At 42.1% G+C, this 23,145-nt stretch overlaps 1 protein-coding gene and 1 pseudogene across 1 annotated transcript; both read left to right on the top strand.

Annotated features, from left to right (window-relative positions):
• Positions 1-294: 294 nt before the first annotated feature.
• Positions 295-1,749, top strand: LOC132611163 (L10-interacting MYB domain-containing protein-like; annotated as a pseudogene).
• Positions 1,750-2,068: 319 nt separating this feature from the next.
• On the top strand, positions 2,069-3,511 carry LOC132611932 (uncharacterized). The gene is made up of 2 exons (XM_060326287.1): positions 2,069-2,638; positions 2,789-3,511. Exons 1-2 carry the CDS (start codon positions 2,069-2,071, stop codon positions 3,509-3,511), a joined length of 1,293 nt encoding a protein of 430 aa, XP_060182270.1.
• The last annotated feature ends 19,634 nt before the right edge of the window (positions 3,512-23,145 follow it).

The raw sequence follows: 23,145 nt of genomic DNA on the forward strand, positions 1-23,145 counted from the left end.
CTTGTATGACAAACTTCAATTTATGTTACACGTAAGATACATATATGGAGTCTTTCACGGCTCGTGCAAACATTGGCATACCTTCTTAAACATGTTAAAGCTGTTCATGAAGTTGGATGTAATCTAGGACATGTTTCTTCTTGCAGCCCCAGTGGCATTTCCATAAGCAGTAGGAATGGAAGGTATCTAGCCTCTTAGAGTGAAGAGATACGATGTTTGAGGTTGAAAGCGACTTGGAATATGACTTTTTCTAGGCTTAAATAAGACTTTTTATTTTGGCTCTTGGCTTCATTTAATTAATTAATTGATGCTTCTTTTAGTCTATTCTATTACTATTGCTCTTTGTTGCCCAAATTTTTCACATATTGGCCGACTTGAAGTTGTATTTAGAAACACTTAAAATTTTGTTTCCACTTTTTTTCCACTCTCGGTACATTCAAATAATCAAATATTTTTTATGCTTCCACTTCTTCTTTATTATCTCTCTATTTTGGTATGTGTACAAAAAGCTGTGACTAGGGAATTGTGGTTGTGTGTTTAGTTATTGGGCTGCCAACATTATGATGTTGCAGAGTTCATGAACGTTTATTTCTCCTTTCTTCAAATTGTTTACATTCAATCATGCCAGAAACTAGTAAAGCACGAAGTAATGCTAAGTGGGATGATGATGCCAACATTAAATTTATAGATTTGTGTGAAAATGAGATTAGACAAGGACGTAGACCACACACTCATTTAAATAGAGATGGATGGAATAATGTTTTTGAAGAATATAATAGAGCCACGGGAAGAAACTATGATAAAAACAAATGAAAAATCATTGGGATAACATGAAAAAAGATTGGATTCTTTTTAAGAAGTTGATGAGAGGGGAGACAGGTTTAGGATGGGATGCCATGAAAAATATAATTATGGCAGATGATGATTGGTGGGAGCGAAAAATTAAGGAACATCTCTCACGTTTTTCTATATGTCTTTCTTTTTTCTTTCATTGCTAAATTTCTTGGTTTGTTTAAAGTAGTTTTGAATTTTTTGTTACAGGAGGATGATCGATACAATAAGTTTAGGAAAATAGATCTTTCACTTATATGGTATCGCTATGATCCGTTGTTTTCTGATATTGTTGTTAATGGAGAAAGAGCACGCGCAGTGAATTAAGAACAAATGTCTGGCGTTGGAGTGGATCTTGATGAAGAAGGAACAAATAATATTGGTGGCTATGACAAAGAACACTTTATCAATCCTAGTGATGAAGGGAATGATGAAAGTGATGATATACAAAATATGGATTCTATTATGTTTCCTAAGCGGTCACTTAAAAGACGAGGTTCAATTGATGATATTGGCACTAGCACTCAAGTAAAAAAAAAATGAGGCAAAATCTGGTGCGGCATCAATGAGAGAGGATATACACTCTCTAGTGGAGTTTATGTCTAGCAAAAGCACTGCTACATCCCTTTTGGTAGATGATCCCGTCATCGATAAGTGTATGAATGTGTTGGCAAATTTTTCTAATATTCCTGCTGGGAGTGGAAAGTACAACTATGTTTGCAACATGTTTCTTAAGAAGGATGTACGTCAACTGTTTCTTAAGATGGAAACTGATGAAGCTCGGAAATCTTGGTTGGAGTATAACTATCAGTTACACCTTGAGAAAATGGGCTGATTGCGTTGCTATGGTTAAATGTTTTTATTGTTTAATGTTCGAACATTATGGTTGTGCGTGTAAACTTTACTTATTGCTTATTGTTTAGAAATTGCGGTTGTATCCCTAAATCTTATGATTGTACGTGTAAACTTTATGTATTGTTAATGTTGTGTTGACGTTGTGGTTGTATCCTTAGACCTTATGGTTATTGTTGTTGTGTTGGCTTTAATGAATGTGGGAACTTTATGTATTGCTGTGGTTGTTTTTCTTTGATGGAATAGTAATTTGAGATTTAAAATGTGATCTTCCGAAGATAGATATGAGTGTATTGAAACAATGGAGTTTCTAAAAAATCTTGAAATTGGTTCTTGGAAAAACTTTCATTCTTTACTAATTTGAGTCGTTTCCATTTTTAGTTAAATGGAGAGTTGGGATATTAGCAATGTGGTATCTCCTCATTTAAGTGATTTGTTAGATGACGAAGATCAAGAACTAGAAGAAATTCGGAGAGAGCAAGATGAGAAGGAGCGGATGACTTTATGTCATATAATAGGTAAATACATTTTGATGTATTGTGAAAAATACCTATGCAAAGAACCTTGTCGTACATCAATGCGCTCTGGAAATGAGTTTATTCAAGAGATATTACGAGGAAATGAGACTCGTTGTTATGAAAATTTCCGAATGAAGAAGGCGGTGTTCATTGATCTATCCAATGACCTAATTGATAAATATGAGGTTAAACCCACTCGTGGAATGTCTATACATGAAATGTTAGGCATATTCTTGATGACTTGTGCACATGGAGTTGGAAATAGAATGATACAAGATATCTTTCAACATTCTGGAGAGACAATTCATAGACACTTTCATAGTGTTTTAAAGGCCGTTTGTAAGCTTGCAAGAGATATCATTCAACCACATCCAAATTATAATGATGGTTGTGATGCTCACAAGCCATGTAAACAAAAATATCTCCCTTTCTTTAAAGTAAGTAACCCGTTTATGATAATTTATTATTCTGCATTGTATCTTTACTACCCTTATATAACAAAAACTTTATGATAGTTTCTTGCCCCTTAGAATTCAACGAGAAAAAAATGGATCCCAAGTTTCTTATTTTACATTCACTTTTTGTAGGATTGTATTGGAGCAATTGATGGCACACATGTTAAAGCTAGATTACCGCAAGGTCAAGAGATACCATATATTAGACGTAAAGGTTATCCGACTCAGAATATTCTCGCCGTTGTTGATTTTAATATGTGTTTTACATTTGCATGGGTTGGGCGGGAAGGAGCAGCTCATGATAGTCGTATATTTGCTGAGGCCCTTTGTAGACAAGAGCTCAACTTTCCACATCCATGCGGAAACAAATATTATCTAGTTGATGCAGGATATTCACACATGAAAGGATACATGGCTCCATACAAAGGAAATAATGTAAGATATCACCTAGCTGAATTTCGCCGCGGTGCAACTCGACAATTGCGAGAGCCAAGAGGACGCATTGAGAAATTTAACTATTTACATTCTTCTTGTAGAAATGTAGTAGAGCGCACATTTGGCGTTTGGAAAGCAAGATGGTCTATTTTGAGAGACATGCCATACTATCACTTTGACACACAAAGGGACATAGTGCTTGCTACTATGGCCATTCACAATTATATTAGAAAGAAATACAATGTGGATGATGCATTCCAAACAGCCGAGAATGAGAGCTATATTCCATCGGTTGATTCTAATGATATTGGCACAACTTCAAGATCCAACAATGTAGATGTCGAAGATGTAGGAGAACAAAATGATGTCTATTGGATGGGGTTTCATGATATGATTGCTAGTGACATTTCTAATGCTTGATGCTTGTATTATATGAATATTTTCCACTTCTTGTATTTATGGTGGAGTGCTTTCGGTTGTATTAGCACTTTTATTTTGTGTCAAATTCTCCATCTTTGAAATATGAATTGTATTACCCTTTTTTAAGTCATGTTGATCCTAACTTATTAAAAAAATTGTGCTCTTTATAGCAGTCCTAGGCAAAAAATGTCCATTTGCTTCTGATTTTTTCATAAATGCCAATAATAGATCATCATTATTAGAATTAGAAGTTTTTGTTCTACTTGCACGTTCATCTAGTGCTTCAGTTATGTAATTGTTCAAAATGTGGAAGCTCTTCTTTAGACTTTTTTCTGATCCAATGGACAAAAATCTCATAAATTTCCACATGAAGTTGGGGTAGAACAATCTTTTGAAAACTGATTTTAGAGTTGTATCCATTGCAAGTGTAATTGAATTATCATCATGAAGTTCAATGGTGAGAATATTCAAACTTTTCCCTAGAGCAAGTCCAAAAATGTTATCAGTGCCAAAACGTATCATTAAATCTTTTAAGTCTACTGAAATGTTCTGTTTTGAAGCCTTGTCTAAGATTGGTAATAAACCATTCTTGATTGCTGGATTTAGCCAACGATATAGTGCATGACCAAGCTTCCATTTTGATAATTTAGGAACCACTATTTTCCTTTGCAAAATCCACTCTTCACCGTTAACATAGGATATATCTGTTGGAGGAAGAAGAATGGTTTAATTAATATTCTCATAATTAATACACAACTCTTTCTTGAAACAACAAATCAATATAAATACATATCCAATAATGAAATAAATCAAGAAGATATTACTCCCTCAATTCCAAAATAAGTGTCTCTTTTAGCTCATGCACCCCCCTTAAGTAACATGTATTTATAAAATTAACTTAAATAAACATTTTACAGTGGAAGTAATTTTAAAATATAAATTACTTTTGATTTGAATCAACTTTAGAGTTTAAAAATCTTTTAAATCAACTTATTTATGGTGTTAACAGCTTTAAGGGTATTTCAGTCATTTTGACAGAAAATAAGTGCTTAACAACACTTATTTACTAAACACATCAACAACTCATTTTCAGCATAAGCACTTTTATCCAAACACTCAACTGCTTCTTTATAAAAATAACTTTCAGCGCTTAAAAGTTCTAAAAGCACTTTACACATAAAAGTAACTTTTTTTAAGCCCATCCAAATGGGCTCCTAGTTCCTTCAAGGTGAGACATGACGAACATAATGTTCCATAATGTAATCGGAGGTTACCGACCTTACGTCACTCCGATAGAGTTGCGGTGCTAACTTGAGTTCTTATGCCTGCCTTATGATAAGAATATATGTATGACTACACCGCGCCTATATGGCCGGGCATGACACCGCTAAGGCGGGTGGCTTATGATTACACCGTGCCTAGATGGCTGGTCATGACACCGCTAAGGCGAGCTGCTTATAATAACACCGTGCCTACTTGGTCGGACATGACATCACTAGTGGGCGGCGTGACATGATTACCCTGGACGCGGGCTAATGATGTTATTGGTTCAGACAACTTATGTATGTATGTGTGACATGTTATAAAGGTAGAAAGTAAGCATGCATAATTCCGCCTTAAGAGGCAAGTAGTTACAGTTATCTTCTCTTCTTATGCTTTCTATATTCCTTTATTATGTTACTATGTATGCCTTACATACTCAGTACAATGTTCGTACTGACGTCCTTTTCTCTTTGGACGCTGTGTTCATGCCCACAGGTAGACAGGTGGACGATCCAGATTCTTAGGAGCCAGATCAGCTTGCCAGGAGCACTTCCCTACTCCGGAGGTGCAGTTTGGATTTATATTCTTTTGTGTATATATTCAGGCACGGCAGGGTCCTGTCTCGTTCTTATGTTCAGTATTCCAGTTAGAGGCTCGTAGATACATAAGTGTGGGTAGTAGATGTGTGGTGATCACCCCAATGTATATTGTTGTATATCATTTTGTAGTCGTGAGGGCTTATGCATATATATATATATATATATATATATATATATATATATATATATATATATATATATATATATATATATATGTATGTATTGCCTTGGTGACTATGTGTGTACAGGTTGGGTATGATGGTTAGCATGATGAGTGGTGCTTGGTAGTCAGCTCCGGGTACCCATCATGGCCCACTGGCTGGGTCGTGATAAAAAGTTGTATCAGAGCAGTTCCATCCTAGGGTGTGTCTACCGACCGTGTCCAGTAGAGTGTTGTTTATGGGTGTGAAGCGTGCCACACTTATAAACAAGAGGTTGTGGGGCATTTAGGAACAATGACCGTCTTTCTTCTTATTAGATCGTGCGATTGAGCTATGTTATAAGATTTCCTTCCCCTAATTGTGCGTTATGATTTCTACAATGCCGGTAAAGAGAAAAGCAACAGCCGCCCAGAAAGGCAAGGCTATGACAGAACGACAGGTTGAACAAGAGCCGCCGGTACATGTAGAGGAGGGTGAGTCCCACAATGAGGCTCCATCTCATACCTCTCACACTCCACCTATTTCGGAGGACCATGAAGGGGCTCCAGCTCCAGTGCCTTCAGTCCCTCCACCGAGTGCTTCGGGTCAATAGATGACCGAGGTCATTCAGTTGTTAACATAGTTAGTTGCCGCCTAGGTTCAGCGGCAGACTGCAGGTCTGAGTGATATAGCCACTAGTGCTAGAGCCCGTGATTTTATGAGTTTGAACCCACTGGAATTTTTCGAGTCAAAGAAGGATGAAGACCCGCAGGGTTTTATGGACGAGATGTTGAGAACGCTGAGGATTATACATGCTTCCGATACTGAGTCAGTGCAGTTAGCGTCTTATAGATTGCGGGATGTCACTATTTTATGGCATAATAAATGGATAGCTTCAAGGAAGGAAAATGCACCTCCCCCAGTTTGGCAGGAATTTGTAGATGCCTTCCTTCGTCATTATTTGCCACCCGAGTTGACAGGTGTCCGAATCAAAAACAAGGGAATATGAATGCTCAGGAATATAGTCTTCATTTTAATTCATTGGCCCAATATGCTCCCACTATGGTAGCCGATATGGGAGACAGAGTACATAGATTTGTGAGTGGCTTAGGGTCACATTTGTTCAAATATTGCTTGACAGCTTCACTATAGGAGGGGATGTGTCACGACCCAGCCCCGTGGGCCGCGACTGGCACCCTACCTGGGTACCCAGACCGAATCACACATTCATTTTCAACTCCAAACTTATTTCATAATTTTTTGAAATCATATCGAACATAATTGATATCAAATATGTCTTAAGCGGTCGTGCCAAATCAAACTATCATATCAAATACAAACTGAGCGGCGGAATGGACATCGCCGGTCAAAAGTGCAAATATAAGCATAAGGGCCATTTGGGGCCAGCATAACAAACAGACCGCCTTAAGACCAGAAAACGGAATCAGACAAACACACATAGGACCCTCGCCCCACATATATGACTACAGGCCTCTACGAACTCAAAACAAATACATATGGCGAGACAGGGCCCCGCCGTACCCAAATAGTCAAATATACCGAATATATACAAAGCAAAAAGAGTCTGTACCAAAAGTGGACTCCGGATCAAATAGGAGTACTCCGGAAAAGCAAGAAGTGAAGCCTACTGCGGAGGATCACCGATATCTGCACCTGCGGGCATAAAACGCAGCCCCCGAAGAAAGGGGGTCAGTACGAAATATGTACTGAGTATGTAAAGCACGGAGTACAGAAATATGGATCAAAACCGAAAGCAAATCAAATGTCAAAGTGGAGTACAAATGGGTAGATCAAAATCTATATCGAAATCATAATATGTATACATAATGCAATGAATCATGCAAACGCTTAGGAACGTGGTCGCCACTCCGACGCTGGCGCCACACACAGCATAACACCAGAAGGTTTCAAATCTCCGTACATCCCCAAACACAAACATAATCATAGGTGAGCGTATCGCATCACGAGCCATATCACAGCATAACTCCAAACGGAACCCGGCCCTATGGCGAAGCCTCGGGAATCGTAACACAGCATACGACCGAATTATTGTAAGGCGCATGAATCATAACCGGCCCGGGAACCGGTGAACGAAGTCATAATAAGGCACGAGCGGAGTCGTGAGCAAACCAATGCAATTCGTACTTCAAAATAGTTTTCCAAAACGAAGTAAACGCATAAGTCATATCATAATGCAAAATAGTCGGATACTTAGCCGATATAAAGTTTCATTTCACAAAACATTCCCAAGTAGTACGTATAACTCAAAACGTAACTTAGCGTATCATAATATTCAAAATACATCTCATAGGAGGGAGTTTCACAATCGAAAGTATCGTATCCAACTTTATTCACAAAGATAGCCCAATAAGGCAAATAGGGCGTTTCAGGGTAGCGGGCCCACCTCGAGTCAAAGTGGGGTGGCGAACTTATCTTTACGAACATTTATATGCCAAAGGTCATACATGGTCGTTTCTAGGTTACCCGACCACATTTCGATAGGTTTCGGACGAGTGGTGGCATTCTAGCCAAAATAGAGCCCTTAGGCTTCAATCGAATTAAATGAATAGTAACTTTTCTGTGGATCGGGTTTCGAGGAGCAGAAATGCTCCGGAATTTCTCATATTCGCCTAACATACTAAGATATGCCAAATAAAGGAGTGGGAAGCTTTACATACCTCACAGACGTCGTATGCTCTTCCAAAAGTCCAGTCCCGTTTCGTCAAAAATCTGCAAATGGTCAAAGTTACCAATTGAGATTCTTAGGCTTAAAATTGCCTTTAATTCCATATTTGCCTACCGAAATTTCGGCAGCATTTCCCCTATAAATCTAACATCCCCGAGGCGTAGCTCGGCTCAAATTAACCAACCACAACAGCCCACACATCAACCAAACCATATAAACAACAATCAAGTCACCCTAGCTTCAAAGTTCTACATAATTTCTTAAGTTGGCAACTTCCATTCAAACTTTCAAAATCCCAATTCTATATTCACATAAGTGCATTCATTTACCCATCCAACACTAGTCAAACACATTCCAAATTCAATCTAAGACATACACAAAATTGCAGCAAAATCCATTAGTTTCCATAATTCTTCAAAACATTAAAATTCACGACGAACACTCTAACTAACGTCGTTTCATTCCGAATTCATCAATATCATTGCAAAGTCATATCTAAAGTCTCTAGCACCCAAAATATACATTGATATACATGGCGATACCGAAGGTATACGCTTTCCGATAATATCCGAATTCGTTTTCCACCGCCAATTTAATTCAACAATTAATCATTTACGATATAAGCATCACAACAACACATTATGCCAACTTAAACAAGATCAATTCAAACCATTTCTTTCTTCCATAAGTCACGGCCAATACACACTCCACACACACCCACGTTTGTTTCCCCAACATCCAAGTCACGGGATTTCTATCTATTTACAATCCTTAGCATATTCATATCAATTCTATAACATAAAAGGGACAAAATTCATACCTTTCCTTGAAACCCCGACTTGTCGCAAACGTCGATCTCGTGCCAAACTAATTACACCCCGTTGAAGAGGGCCTTGAGTACTTCACAAATATGAGAAGAACAAGATTTTTGGATCACAAGGAAGCTTGGTATTTTTTTTTCCTCTTCCCTATTGCTCTCGGCCGAACCCCTTTGGTTCTTGGTGTGTTCTTGATTTTTTGATTTGATCTAAATTGCTAAGACTTCATAGTGATATATATCCTTTTGGGGTCATGTGCATAGCACATGACCCTTTTAAAAATGGGCTTGGCCGGCCCCTCTCTTTCCTTTGGGCTTCATTTGAAATTTTTATTTCTTTGGCCCACTTCTTGAAAAGTCCCGATTTGTAATTCCCGAAACTAATTTTCGAAATTCCAAATTTATCCTCGGCCTTCCCCGAGGTCTTAGCATTAAAGATTTCACAACCAACATAGTCATATTCACAAAAATTAAATTTATGTCCTTCTAACACCCGAGTCATAATTATTTCTCGATTTCCAATTGTACGAAAACACGGGGCCTAACATTCTCCCCCCCTTAAGAACATTCGTCCCCGAATGTTAAACAAATCTTATGAAGGCTCACAAGCATAACGGGAAAACCATTCTTATATATAGCACACATGGTCCATCCGTTCATTAATACAACAAATACGAGAATCTAGATTACAGGAGGCGTAGGGAATAAATGGGGGAATCTCTTCTTCATCTCATCCTCCGCCTCCCAAGTCATCTCTTCCCGATTGTTATTGCGCCACAGAACCTTGACCGAAGGCACCTCTTTAGTGCGCAATCTCCTCACCTGACGATCCAGAATAGATATTGGCTGCTCGTCATAAGATAGCTGCTCCGTCACCTGAAGATCATCTACTGGGAATACCCTGGAAGGGTCACCAATACATTTCCGCAGCATAGATACATGAAACACCGGGTGCACGGACTCCAAATCGGATGGCAAGTCTAGCTCGTAGGCGACTGCGCCTATCCTCCGAACAATCCGGTATGGCCCGATGTACCGCGGACTCAGCTTACCCTTCCTGCCAAATCTCATAACGCCCTTCATAGGCGACACCTTCAGGAATACCCAGTCACCAGTCTGGAACTCCAACGGTCGACGTCTCCTATCAGCATACGCTTTCTGTCGACTCTGAGCAGCTAACAATCGCTCCCGGATGAGCTTCACCTTATCCACAGCCTCCTGGATCACATCTGGCCCAATCAGCTTAGTCTCGCCCACGTCAAACCAGCCAATAGGAGATCTGCATCTCCTGCCATAAAGGGCCTCATACGGGGCCATCTGAATGCTGGAGTGATAACTGTTATTGTAAGCAAACTCTATAAGCGGAAAATGATCATCCCAGCTGCCCCTGAAATCAATAACGCAAGCCCGTAACATATCCTCGAGCGTCTGGATAGTGCGCTCGGCCTGCCCGTCGGTCTGAGGATGGAAAGCTGTACTGAGGGTCACCTGGGTCCCTAATCCCTCCTGGAATGACCTCCAGAAATTAGCTGTAAACTGAGCACCTCGGTCAGTAATAATAGATACAGGGACCCCGTGAAGTCTGACTATCTCTCTGATGTATAATCTGGCATAGTCCTCAGCCGAAAATGTAGTCCGGACCGGAAGGAAATGGGCTGATTTTGTCAGCCTGTCCACAATAACCCAACTAGAGTCGTACCTGCGTAGAGTACGCGGCAACCCAACAATGAAGTCCATATTAATCATCTCCCATTTCCAGGCTGGAATCTCCATTTCCTGTAACAAGCCACCGGGCTTCTGGTGCTCGATCTTAACTTGCTGGCAGTTCGGGCACTGACTAACAAACTCAGCAATATCTTTCTTCATGCCGTCCCACCAATACAAACACCTGAGGTCCCGATACATTTTAGTGGAACCAGGATGAACAGAATACCGTGCATTATGGGCCTCGCCCATAATCTGTCGCCGTAAGCCCGCAACGTCCGGTACACAGAATCTGCCGTCATACAATAATACTCCTTCAGGCGAGATTTCAAACTGAGTCTTTGCTTTATTAAGGGCCACATCTCTGTACTGAATCAAAAGAGGATCCTCAAACTGGCGCTGCTTTACCTCCTGAATAATAGATGACTCAGCAACTGGACGAACAAAAATCCCAGAATCTCCAGAATCCACCAAACGAACTCCGAGGCTAGCCAGCTGATGAATATCGCGAACCAAATCCCTCTTATCAGATGGAACATCAGCCAGACTGCCTACGGACTTGCGGCTAAGCGCATCAGCTACCACGTTGGCTTTCCCTGGGTGGTACAGAATATCAACGTCGTAGTCCTTTAGTAACTCAAGCCATCTCCGCTGCCGCAAATTCAGTTCCTTCTGCCTAAAAATATACTGGAGACTCTTGTGGTCCGTATAGATATCAACATGGACCCCATATAAATAATGCCGCCAAATCTTCAAAGCATGAATCACCGCGGCCAACTCAAGATCATGAGTGGGATAGTTTTTCTCGTGCGGTCTGAGCTGCCGGGAAGCATAGGCTATGACTCGACCGTGCTGCATCAATACACATCCTATCCCAATACCAGAGGCGTCACAATAGACAAAATACCCGTCAGATCCCTCTGGAAGAGCCAGAACTGGTGCTGTAATCAATCTCTCCTTCAGCATCTGAAAGCTGCGCTCGCAGGCATCCGACCACTGGAATTTTGCTGCTTTCTGGGTAAGCCTCGTCAGTGGTGCTGAAATAGAAGAGAAATCCTCCACGAACCTGCGGTAATACCCAGCCAATCCAAGAAAACTACGCACCTCTGTCGGTGTAGTAGGCCTGGGCCAATTCTGCACAGCCTCAATCTTCTGCGTGTCGACCCGAATACCGTCTGCGTCGACAATATGGCCCAAGAATGCCACAGAAGTCAACCAGAACTCACACTTAGAGAATTTAGCATATAACTTCTGCTGACGGAGGATGCCAAGTACCGTCCTCAAATGATCTGAATGCTCCTCGGCTGATCGCGAGTAAATCAGGATATCATCAATAAACACAATAACAAACATATCCAGGAAAGGCCGAAATACCCGGTTCATCAGATCCATAAATACTGCTGGAGCATTAGTCAGCCCGAAAGACATAACTCTGAACTCATAATGCCCGTACCGAGTCCTGAAAGCAGTCTTCGGGATATCTGACTCCCGTACTCGCACCTGATGGTAACCAGAACGCAGATCTATCTTTGAAAAATGTCTAGCACCCTGCAGCTGGTCAAACAAATCATCAATCCGGGGGAGGGGATATTTATTCTTAATAGTCACCTTATTCAGCTGCCGGTAGTCGATACACATCCGCAATGACCCATCTTTCTTCCTGACAAACAATACCGGCGCCCCCCAGGGTGATGTGCTGGGCCTGATAAAACCCTTATCCAACAAATCTTTCAGCTGCTCCTTCAACTCCTTCAACTCAGCTGGTGCCATCCTGTACGGAGGAGTAGATATAGGATGCGTATCTGGCATCAACTCAATAGTAAAATCAATCTCCCGCTCAGGCGGAAGGCCAGGAAGCTCGTCAGGAAAAACATCTGGAAACTCACTGACGACCAGAACGGACTGAAGGGTAGGTACCTCCGCGGCAGTATCGTGCACACGAACCAAATGATAGATATAACCCTTCTGGATCATCTTCTTAGCCTTGAGGTATGAAATAAAATTACCCCTCGGCGATGCTGTAGATCCGAACCACTCTATGACTGGTTCCCCTGGAAACTGAAAACGGACTACCTTTTTCTGGCAGTCGACATTAGCATAACAGGAAGACAACCAGTCCATGCCCATAATGACGTCAAACTCCAGCATGTCTAACTCTATCAAATCAGCCTTAGTGCTACGATCATAAATGGTCACAGAACAATCCTTATAAATCTGTCTCGCTATAATAAAATCCCCAACTGGCGTAGCTACCTCAAACGGTTCTATAGGCTCAGACACTATCCCAATCTTACTAGCAACGAGCGGGGAAATATATGATAAAGTAGAGCCAGGGTCAATCAATGCATATACAGATCTGGAGAAAACCAGCAATGTACCTGTGACGACGTTTGGCGAAGCCTCCTGATCCTGGCGGCTGGCCAAAGCATATATGCGGTTCGAGGGACCGCTAGAACCTGAAGTGCCACCGCGGCCTCGACCGCGTCCTGCCGGTGCTGAAATACCTCGCCCTCCAGGGCGTGCAACTGATGGAGTAGAAGAAGAACCGGCGGCTGACCTTGTCTGCTGAGCAGCACTACCAGAACCGCTAGCCAATGGACAATATCTCATAAAGTGGCCCTGACCACCACACGAAAAGCAAGCTCCAGTCGCTCGGTAACACTCCCCGGGATAGACTTCCCGCAATGAGGACAACGGGGTCTGGGTGGTCTGGCCTGGCTGGGACCCCTGGGTACCTGTGAACCTGCCACTCTGGAGCTCTGACCGGCCCCAGACGGTCCTGTACTATCGAATCTCCGGCTGCCTGACTGAGTACCCCGGCCGGAGGGAGGAAAATGCCTGTCTGACGGCTGCTGCTGAGGCTGTCCGCCTCGAGAATCTCCAGCATAACCTGCGGACCTAGCCCTCTTGGGCGGCCTCCTATCTCGATCTCTGCCAGCCGGATCAGACCTGCGACGGTCCTCCATACCCATCGTATAGGCCTGAAGTCGGGTAATGTCCATGTCTGCCCATGTCTGCCTGCAATGACACTGCCATACAACTATCAACCAAATACCGGTCCAATCCCATAACATATCTGTGCATCCGATCGGACATATCTGCTACCACGGCCGGTGCATATCGGGCCAGAGAATCAAACTCAAGGTTATACTCGCGAACACTCCGACCCCTCTACTGCAGACGTAAGAATCGATCAGCCAGTGCCCGCCGTAACTCTGGTGGCAAAATGTGGCGGGTGAATGCTGTCACAAACTGATCCCAAGTGGCTGGAGGGGCACCCTCTCCTCTAGACGGCTCCCAAGTCTCGTACCAGTGGGTAGCCACATCTCGAAGCCTGTGCGAAGCCAGCTCAACTGACTCGGTCTCTGAAGCCCTGACCAAGTCCAGTGAGCGTCGCATCCCCCGAATGAAGTCGTGGGGGTCCTCGTCGGGCTTAGACCCGAAGAACTCTGGAGGGCCACATAGCAAAAACTCCCGAACTCTCAGGCTGTCCCGCCTGTCATCATCATCGTCGTCCCTCCGCCCGCGCCTGCGAGCCTGTCCTGCTACCAGTGTAGTCAACAGCTGTACAGCCTCCCTCAGGGTCCTATCCTCCGCCCCTGGCTGAGGAGCTGGAGTCTCAGGTGCGGGTACACGGACCTCTGGAGCTGCTGAAGGTCCTGCTCCAGGCTGTACTAGTGGGGGTATAGCAGACCCCTCAGAATGAGGCACATCCTCAGGCAAATCATAGACACGAGCCCGGGTAGCTCGCTGTGCCTGGCTAGTCTCTCCAATCCTCGCCTTGCCCTTCTGGGCCGTCGTTGCCTTCTTCGGAGGCATCACTGCAAACACGAAGGCGAGTCAGATCAAAATCATCCTAATAGCTCAGCTCTATCGCACGATCTAAGATTACAAAGAAAGTAACATCCTAAATGCCCTGTAGCTTCCTGCTTATAGACGTGGTGCACAACACATCGATAAACAAGACTCTACGAGACACGGCCTGTAGACATTCCGAGGACAAACCGCTCTGATACCACTTTTGTCACGACCCAGCCCCGTGGGCCGCGACTGGCACCCTACCTGGGTACCCAGACCGAATCACACATTCATTTTCAACTCCAAACTTATTTCATAATTTTTCGAAATCATATCGAACATAATTGATATCAAATATGTCTTAAGCGGTCGTGCCAAATCAAAATATCATATCAAATACAAACTGAGCGGCGGAATGGACATCGCCGGTCAAAAGTGCAAATATAAGCATAAGGGCAATTTGGGGCCAGCATAACAAACAGACCGCCTTAAGACCAGAAAATGGAATCAGACAAACACACATAGGACCCTCGCCCCACATATATGACTACAGGCCTCTACGAACTCAAAACAAACACATATGGCGAGACAGGGCCCCGCCGTACCCAAATAGTCAAATATACCGAATATATACAAAGCAAAAAGAGTCTGTACCAAAAGTGGACTCCGGATCAAATAGGAGTACTCCGGAAAAGCAAGAAGTGAAGCCTACTGCGGAGGATCACCGATATCTGCACCTGCGGGCATAAAACGCAGCCCCCGAAGAAAGGGGGTCAGTACGAAATATGTACTGAGTATGTAAAGCACGGAGTACAGAAATATGGATCAAAACCGAAAGCAAATCAAATGTCAAAGTGGAGTACAAATGGGTAGATCAAAATCTATATCGAAATCATAATATGTATACATAATGCAATGAATCATGCAAACGCTTAGGAACGTGGTCGCCACTCCGACGTTGGCGCCACACACAGCATAACACCAGAAGGTTTCAAATCTCCGTACATCCCCGAACACAAACATAATCATAGGTGAGCGTATCGCATCACGAGCCATATCACAGCATAACTCCAAACAGAACCCGGCCCTATGGCGAAGCCTCGGGAATCGTAACACAGCATACGACCGAATTATTGTAAGGCGCATGAATCATAACCGGCCCGGGAACCGGTGAACGAAGTCATAATAAGGCACGAGCGGAGTCGTGAGCAAACCAATGCAATTCGTACTTCAAAATAGTTTTCCAAAACGAAGTAAACGCATAAGTCATATCATAATGCAAAATAGTCGGATACTTAGCCGATATAAAGTTTCATTTCACAAAACATTCCCAAGTAGTACGTATAACTCAAAACGTAACTTAGCGTATCATAATATTCAAAATACATCTCATAGGAGGGAGTTTCACAATCGAAAGTATCGTATCCAACTTTATTCACAAAGATAGCCCAATAAGGCAAATAGGGCGTTTCAGGGTAGCGGGCCCACCTCGAGTCAAAGTGGGGTGGCGAACTTATCTGTACGAACATTTATATGCCAAAGGTCATACATGGTCGTTTCTAGGTTACCCGACCACATTTCGATAGGTTTCGGACGAGTGGTGGCATTCTAGCCAAAATAGAGCCCTTAGGCTTCAATCGAATTGAATGAATAGTAACTTTTCTGTGGATCGGGTTTCGAGGAGCAGAAATGCTCCGGAATTTCTCATATTCGCCTAACATACTAAGATATGCCAAATAAAGGAGTGGGAAGCTTTACATACCTCACAGACGTCGTATGCTCTTCCAAAAGTCCAGTCCCGTTTCGTCAAAAATCTGCAAATGGTCAAAGTTACCAATTGAGATTCTTAGGCTTAAAATTGCCTTTAATTCCATATTTGCCTACCGAAATTTCGGCAGCATTTCCCCTATAAATCTAACATCCCCGAGGCGTAGCTCGGCTCAAATTAACCAACCACAACGGCCCACACATCAACCAAACCATATAAACAACAATCAAGTCACCCTAGCTTCAAAGTTCTACATAATTTCTTAAGTTGGCAACTTCCATTCAAACTTTCAAAATCCCAATTCTATATTCACATAAGTGCATTCATTTACCCATCCAACACTAGTCAAACACATTCCAAATTCAATCTAAGACATACACAAAATTGCAGCAAAATCCATTAGTTTCCATAATTCTTCAAAACATTAAAATTCACGACGAACACTCTAACTAACGTCGTTTCATTCCGAATTCATCAATATCATTGCAAAGTCATATCTAAAGTCTCTAGCACCCAAAATATACATTGATATACATGGCGATACCGAAGGTATACGCTTTCCGATAATATCCGAATTCGTTTTCCACCGCCAATTTAATTCAACAATTAATCATTTACGATATAAGCATCACAACAACACATTATGCCAACTTAAACAAGATCAATTCAAACCATTTCTTTCTTCCATAAGTCACGGCCAATACACACTCCACACACACCCACGTTTGTTTCCCCAACATCCAAGTCACGGGATTTCTATCTATTTACAATCCTTAGCATATTCATATCAATTCTATAACATAAAAGGGACAAAATTCATACCTTTCCTTGAAACCCCGACTTGTCGCAAACGTCGATCTCGTGCCAAACTAATTATACCCCGTTGAAGAGGGCCTTGAGTACTTCACAAATATGAGAAGAACAAGATTTTTGGATCACAAGGAAGCTTGGTATTTTTTTTTTCCTCTTCCCTATTGCTCTCGGCCGAACCCCTTTGGTTCTTGGTGTGTTCTTGATTTTTTGATTTGATCTAAATTGCTAAGACTTCATAGTGATATATATCCTTTTGGGGTCATGTGCATAGCACATGACCCTTTTAAAAATGGGCTTGGCCGGCCCCTCTCTTTCCTTTGGGCTTCATTTGAAATTTTTATTTCTTTGGCCCACTTCTTGAAAAGTCCCGATTTGTAATTCCCGAAACTAATTTCCGAAATTCCAAATTTATCCTCGGCCTTCCCCGAGGTCTTAGCATTAAAGATTTCACAACCAACATAGTCATATTCACAAAAATTAAATTTATGTCCTTCTAACACCCGAGTCATAATTATTTCTCGATTTCCAATTGTACGAAAACACGGGGCCTAACAGGATGGACATCTCCCGTATTAAAGCTCACGCCCAAAATTTAGAAGAGCAGCAACAGCCGCAAAGGGGTGAGCACGATATTGATAGAGGGCAGAGTAAGAGGGCCAGATCTGCTAGTAGTGAGTATAGAGGGGGTAAGCAGCAACAGTATTCTCGGTATTCGGGTCAGTCCACGACTAGTCCATCTCCTCGATTCGCGGGCAGGAGATTTGATCGCCCCATTTATTCTGGACCTGGTCAGAGTTTGAGGGTCTCAGGTCCCCAGTTTGGAGGTGATCCTAGCCAGAGAAGACCACCGGTTCCACGATGCAGTTAGTGCAAAAAGTTACGTTCGGGCCCGTGTCACCAAGGTTTAGATGTTTGTTATGTTTGTGGACAGACTGGGCATGTGATGCGTGATTGTCCCTCGAGGCACGATAGAGGCGGGGTTCAACCCACAAGATCAGTAGTCGAGTAGATTCTCCAAGCTTCGGAAGTGTCACGACCCGACTCGGGGCCGCGACGAGCACCCGGTGCTAACCCACCCGAGCACCCTCTTAGCTTACTCTTATACTTACATCTAGGTGATCCACATAATCGTACATGCACTTCCATTCATTCGTCAACTAGTCCCATATGGACAACCGCACCTTTATATCATCATAGGCATTCATGCCACATCAATATACATGGGCCAACGTGGCCGACAAAAAGATATACAAAACATAGGCCGACAAGGCCAAACACATCTACCCCCACACACACATGTCTACGAGCCTCTAAGAGTATAACATATCACATTAGCGGGACAGGACCCCGCTATGCCCATAATTATATACACAAAAGAATGAGTACCCAAAAGATATGGCTCCGAAGGAAATGGAGCTCTCTATGAAATCTCCGACTAGGCAGCTAAGGATCAAATCTGTCTCCCTGCGCTCCTGCGGGCATGACGCAGCGTCCACAAACAAAAGGACGTTAGTACGAAGAATATACTGAGTATGTAAGGCATGATCAACATCAATATAGAAGCATAATAGATATCATATGAAGATAGCATAGGAGGGGAGACAGTAATATCATCATCATGTCGCTTACTTGCATACATCGTCGTTCGTATCCCATAGTAATACTCGTACCATACTTGTGCTCATATATGTCCTTATCCGTATTCCTATACATAGTCTTTTCACATTCATATTCATATTATATACATAGTCATTTCATATACATAGCATTTACATAGCATACCCGACCTCATGGGATCGGTGTCTTATACATACTTGGCCAACCAAGGCTCAAGGTCATACATACCTGGCCCTACCAAGGCATCAGGGTTATCCGTACCTTCTGCAGAAGTGTGCGCGCGTTACGTAATCATATACATACTTGTACCTAGTTATATACATATAGTCTTACCCGGCATCATAAGCTCGGGGTCTTATTATAGCCCTTCATAGGAACACATACACATATATCGTAGCTCGTAAACATCTCTACTCTCATTTTACTCTCATCATCATTTCTATCCTCATCATTATCGTTACATTTAAATGAGCTCGGAATGTCAACCATGCGAAGACAACATACTCATATAGAGGAATTTAGGAGTTTGGCCAAGAACCATGCCTTATGAAAGAAGGGTTGGCCTTACATACCTTTCCGTCGAACTATTCTACACTTGCACGTACTCCTTCGATGCTCACGTTTCTACCTTCATTAAGGCCATACTATCATTAGTATCGATATCTAGTGCACATGGCTAAAGCTAGAGAAAATCGGACAGCATCTCCTATATCTATTCAACATTTGTCCATATCTTAATTCAACTCCCAAACGTCAACAATAAATTCATAATATCATGGCAATTGCCATTAATCATTCACATTATCCACATTCTTAAGTTTACTTCCATTTATCCACTTTCATGGTCATTTCACCCATCTTCGTCCATTCGTCTAAAGTTTTTAGTTCATGATATTAATACCATCTATAACACATTCATATCACAACACAACAACATTCATAACTCAATTCAAACTATTTCTCAAAATGTCACTATTCATCATTCATGACCTAGTTGACCACATTTTCTACAATCCATGTAGTTTAATTCTCCAATACCTTAAACATCTTGTAAAAATCATGAATCTTACCTTAGAAGTTGTAGGAACAAGCTTTGGTTGATAATACTCTTCTTTTAACAAAACCCTAGTTTTTCTCCATTTGGATTCTTGACTTGGATGATCCTTGATGATTCTTTTATCCTTGATCCACTTGTCTTGATGTTATTGATGGCTTATAATCCTTGAAAACTCATATAAGAAATGTAGAGAGAAGTTTTAGAGAGAAGTGGTGTAATGTGGAAATGAAATAAGACAAGTCTTGATCCTCATATTTAATGAATTGTAAAATCTGAACTGGGTGAACAGTGGTCGTTCAAGGAGGTTTACGGTCCGTATTCCACTTTACGGACCGTCCCTCGTGGTCATCTTTAAGCTTAAGCAGGACCAGAGACTTTGGCCTGCATGCATGGTGATTTACGACCATGGTTTACGGGCCGTATATCACTTTACGGTCCGTCCACCAGGTCGTATTATACCCTTTCCTCGGCTGGCAGAGAGTTTGAAGTTTGGCATGCCAGTTTACGACTTGGCAGTTTACGGACCGTATACCAGTTTACGACCACTGGCAGAAAGCTGAAGCTTTTGCATGGTGCTTTAAGACTGCCCAGTTTACGGACCGTGTTCCATATTACGGTTCGTATTACGCACAAAACGACCACTGGGCATTTTTTGCCAACTTCCAACTTTTCACATTCTAATCATTCTCGTCCCTTTTCATACATTTCCCATGAAACGTTATACACTCGCACACATCATTAGTTCATTTACTTGCGTACCAACGGGAAATTTTCCGAGGTGTAACAGAAAGTCTTTACTAGGGGCAGAGGGGTAGCATCCAGTTCAGGTGGCCCCCAGCCCCGTATCTATGCTTTGGCCGGACGATAGGATCTTGAGTCCTCCCTTGATATGGTTACAGGTATACTATCCATATTTTCTCATGATATTTATGCATTTATTGATCTGGGTTCTACGTCGTCGTATATCACTCCTTATGTTACTAGTCGTATTGGGGTGAAACCCGAGCCAATTAAACCTTTCGAGGTATCCACTCTGGTTGGTGATCCGGTAATAGCCAGACAGGTATACAAAAATGGTGTGGTGGTGGTATGTGATCACCACACTACAACCGATTTGATTGAACTAGAAATGCTGGATTTTGATGTGATATGGGCATGGATTGGTTGGCCTCGTGCTATGCTAATGTGGATTGTAGAACGAAAATAGTTCGGTTCCAACTTCCGACCGAACTAATGTTTGAATGGAAGGGTAACACAGCATCTCCGAGAGGTAGGTTTATTTCCTATCTCAAAGCAAGGAAGGTGATCGCTAATCGCCAAAGGCTATATTTATCATTTGGTTCAAGTTCATGACACAGAAGTAAAGTCACCAACCCTCCAATCGCTTCCGGTAGTAAATGAATTCCCAGATGAACTTACAGGCCCTCCACCATAACGGGAGATTGATTTCGCTATCGATATGTTGCCGGATACCAAACCTATATCTATTCCTCCCTACAAAATGGCTTCTGCAGAATTGAAAGAGCTAAAGGCATAACTAAAAGATTTGCTGGAGAAGGGATTCATTAGACCCAGTTCATCGCCATGGGGAGCACCTGTCTTATTCGTAAGAAAGAAAGATGGTTCTTTACGAATGTGCATCGATTATAGGCAGTTGAACAGGGTGACGATAAATAATAAATATCCTCTTCTGAGAATTGATGATTTGTTTGATCAATTACAGGGTGCCAAGTGGTTTTCCAAAATAGATCTGAGGTCAGGTTATCATCAAGTGAGAGTTAGAGAAAAACATATTCAGAGCCAGATATGGTCATTATGAATTCCGAGTAATGTCATTCGGGTTAACAAATTCCCCAATGGTGTTCATGAATTTGATGAATAATGTGTTCAAGCCTTTCTTAGATCTATTTGTGATAGTGTTCATTGATGACATTCTAGTATATTCTCTGACTGAAGCAGAATATGCAGATCATTTGCGTCCTGTCCTCAGAATTCTTCGGGCTCGTGAATTGTATGCTAAATTTTCGAAATGCGAATTCTGGCTGAATTCGGTAACTTTTCTGGGACATATCATTTCAGCTGATGGCATTCGACTTGATACTCAGAAAATTGAGGCTGTGAGTACTTGGCTAAGGCCTACAACGCAAAATGAAGTCTGTAGCTTTTTGGGCAGGCTATTATAGAAGATTTGTGGAAGGATTTTCTTCTATTTCTGCACCATTGACGAAGCTAACTCAGAAGTCAACAAAATTCTAGTGGACCGATGCTTGTGAACACATTTTCAAGGAATTGAAGGGTAGGTTGACATCAACTCCAGTTTTAACCCTTCCAGAAGGGGCCGATGGTTATGTTGTGTATTACGATGCCTCCGGTGTAGGGTTGGGTTGTGTGTTGATACAACACAGTAAGGTCGTCGCCTATGCTTCCCAATAGTTGCGGAAGCATGAGAAGAACTATCCGACCCATGACCTCGAATTGGCTGTGGTTATTCATGCACTAAAGATGTGGAGACACTATTTGTATGACGTTCATGTTGATATCTACAGGGATCACAAAAGTCTCCAATATATCTTCAAGCAAAAAGAGTTGAATTTACGACAGAGGCGGTGGTCAGAACGATTGAAGGGTTATGATATGAGTATTTTATATCACCCTGGAAAAGCGAATGTGGTGGCTGATGCACTTAGCTGCAAATCAATGGGTAGTCTATGTGATGCCCCTCCGAAGAAGAAAGAATTAGTCCATGAGCTCCACCAGCTAGCTAGCCTAGGAGTTCTCTTAATAGACTTGGGCGACACAAGAGTTACTTTGTATAACCCAACTGTTTAATCTCTAGACATGGAAGTAAAAGAGCGCCAATATGAAGATCCTAAGTTGAGCCACTATAGAGTTATATTTCCTGAAAAAGAGAAGTCACCATTTGAAGCCACTGTAGATGGAGTTCTCAGGTATTGAGGCAGACTGTGTGTGCCAGACGTGGCAAGATTGCGTCATCAGATTTTGGAAGAAGCTCATTACTCCCGTTATTCTATCCATCCGGGAGCAACAAATATGTATCATGATCTCAAACTAATGTATTGGTGGGATGGAATGAAGAAAGATATAGTAGAATTTGTAGCCTAGTGTCCCAATTGTCAACAAGTGAAGATTGAACATCAGAAGCCAGGAGGATTATTGCAAGCGATGGAAATTCCAACTTGGAAATGGGAAGTAATTAACATGGATTTCATTGTAGGCTTGCCTCACTCTCGGCGCAAGTATGACTCCATATGGGTGATTATTGATAGACTCACAAAGTCGGCTCATTTTCTACCAGTCAGGACTACTTATGTGGCAGAAGACTATGCCAAA

The sequence above is a fragment of the Lycium barbarum genome, chromosome 9, assembly GCF_019175385.1.
Source record: "Lycium barbarum isolate Lr01 chromosome 9, ASM1917538v2, whole genome shotgun sequence".
In the NCBI taxonomy this organism is placed as follows: Eukaryota; Viridiplantae; Streptophyta; class Magnoliopsida; order Solanales; family Solanaceae; genus Lycium; species Lycium barbarum.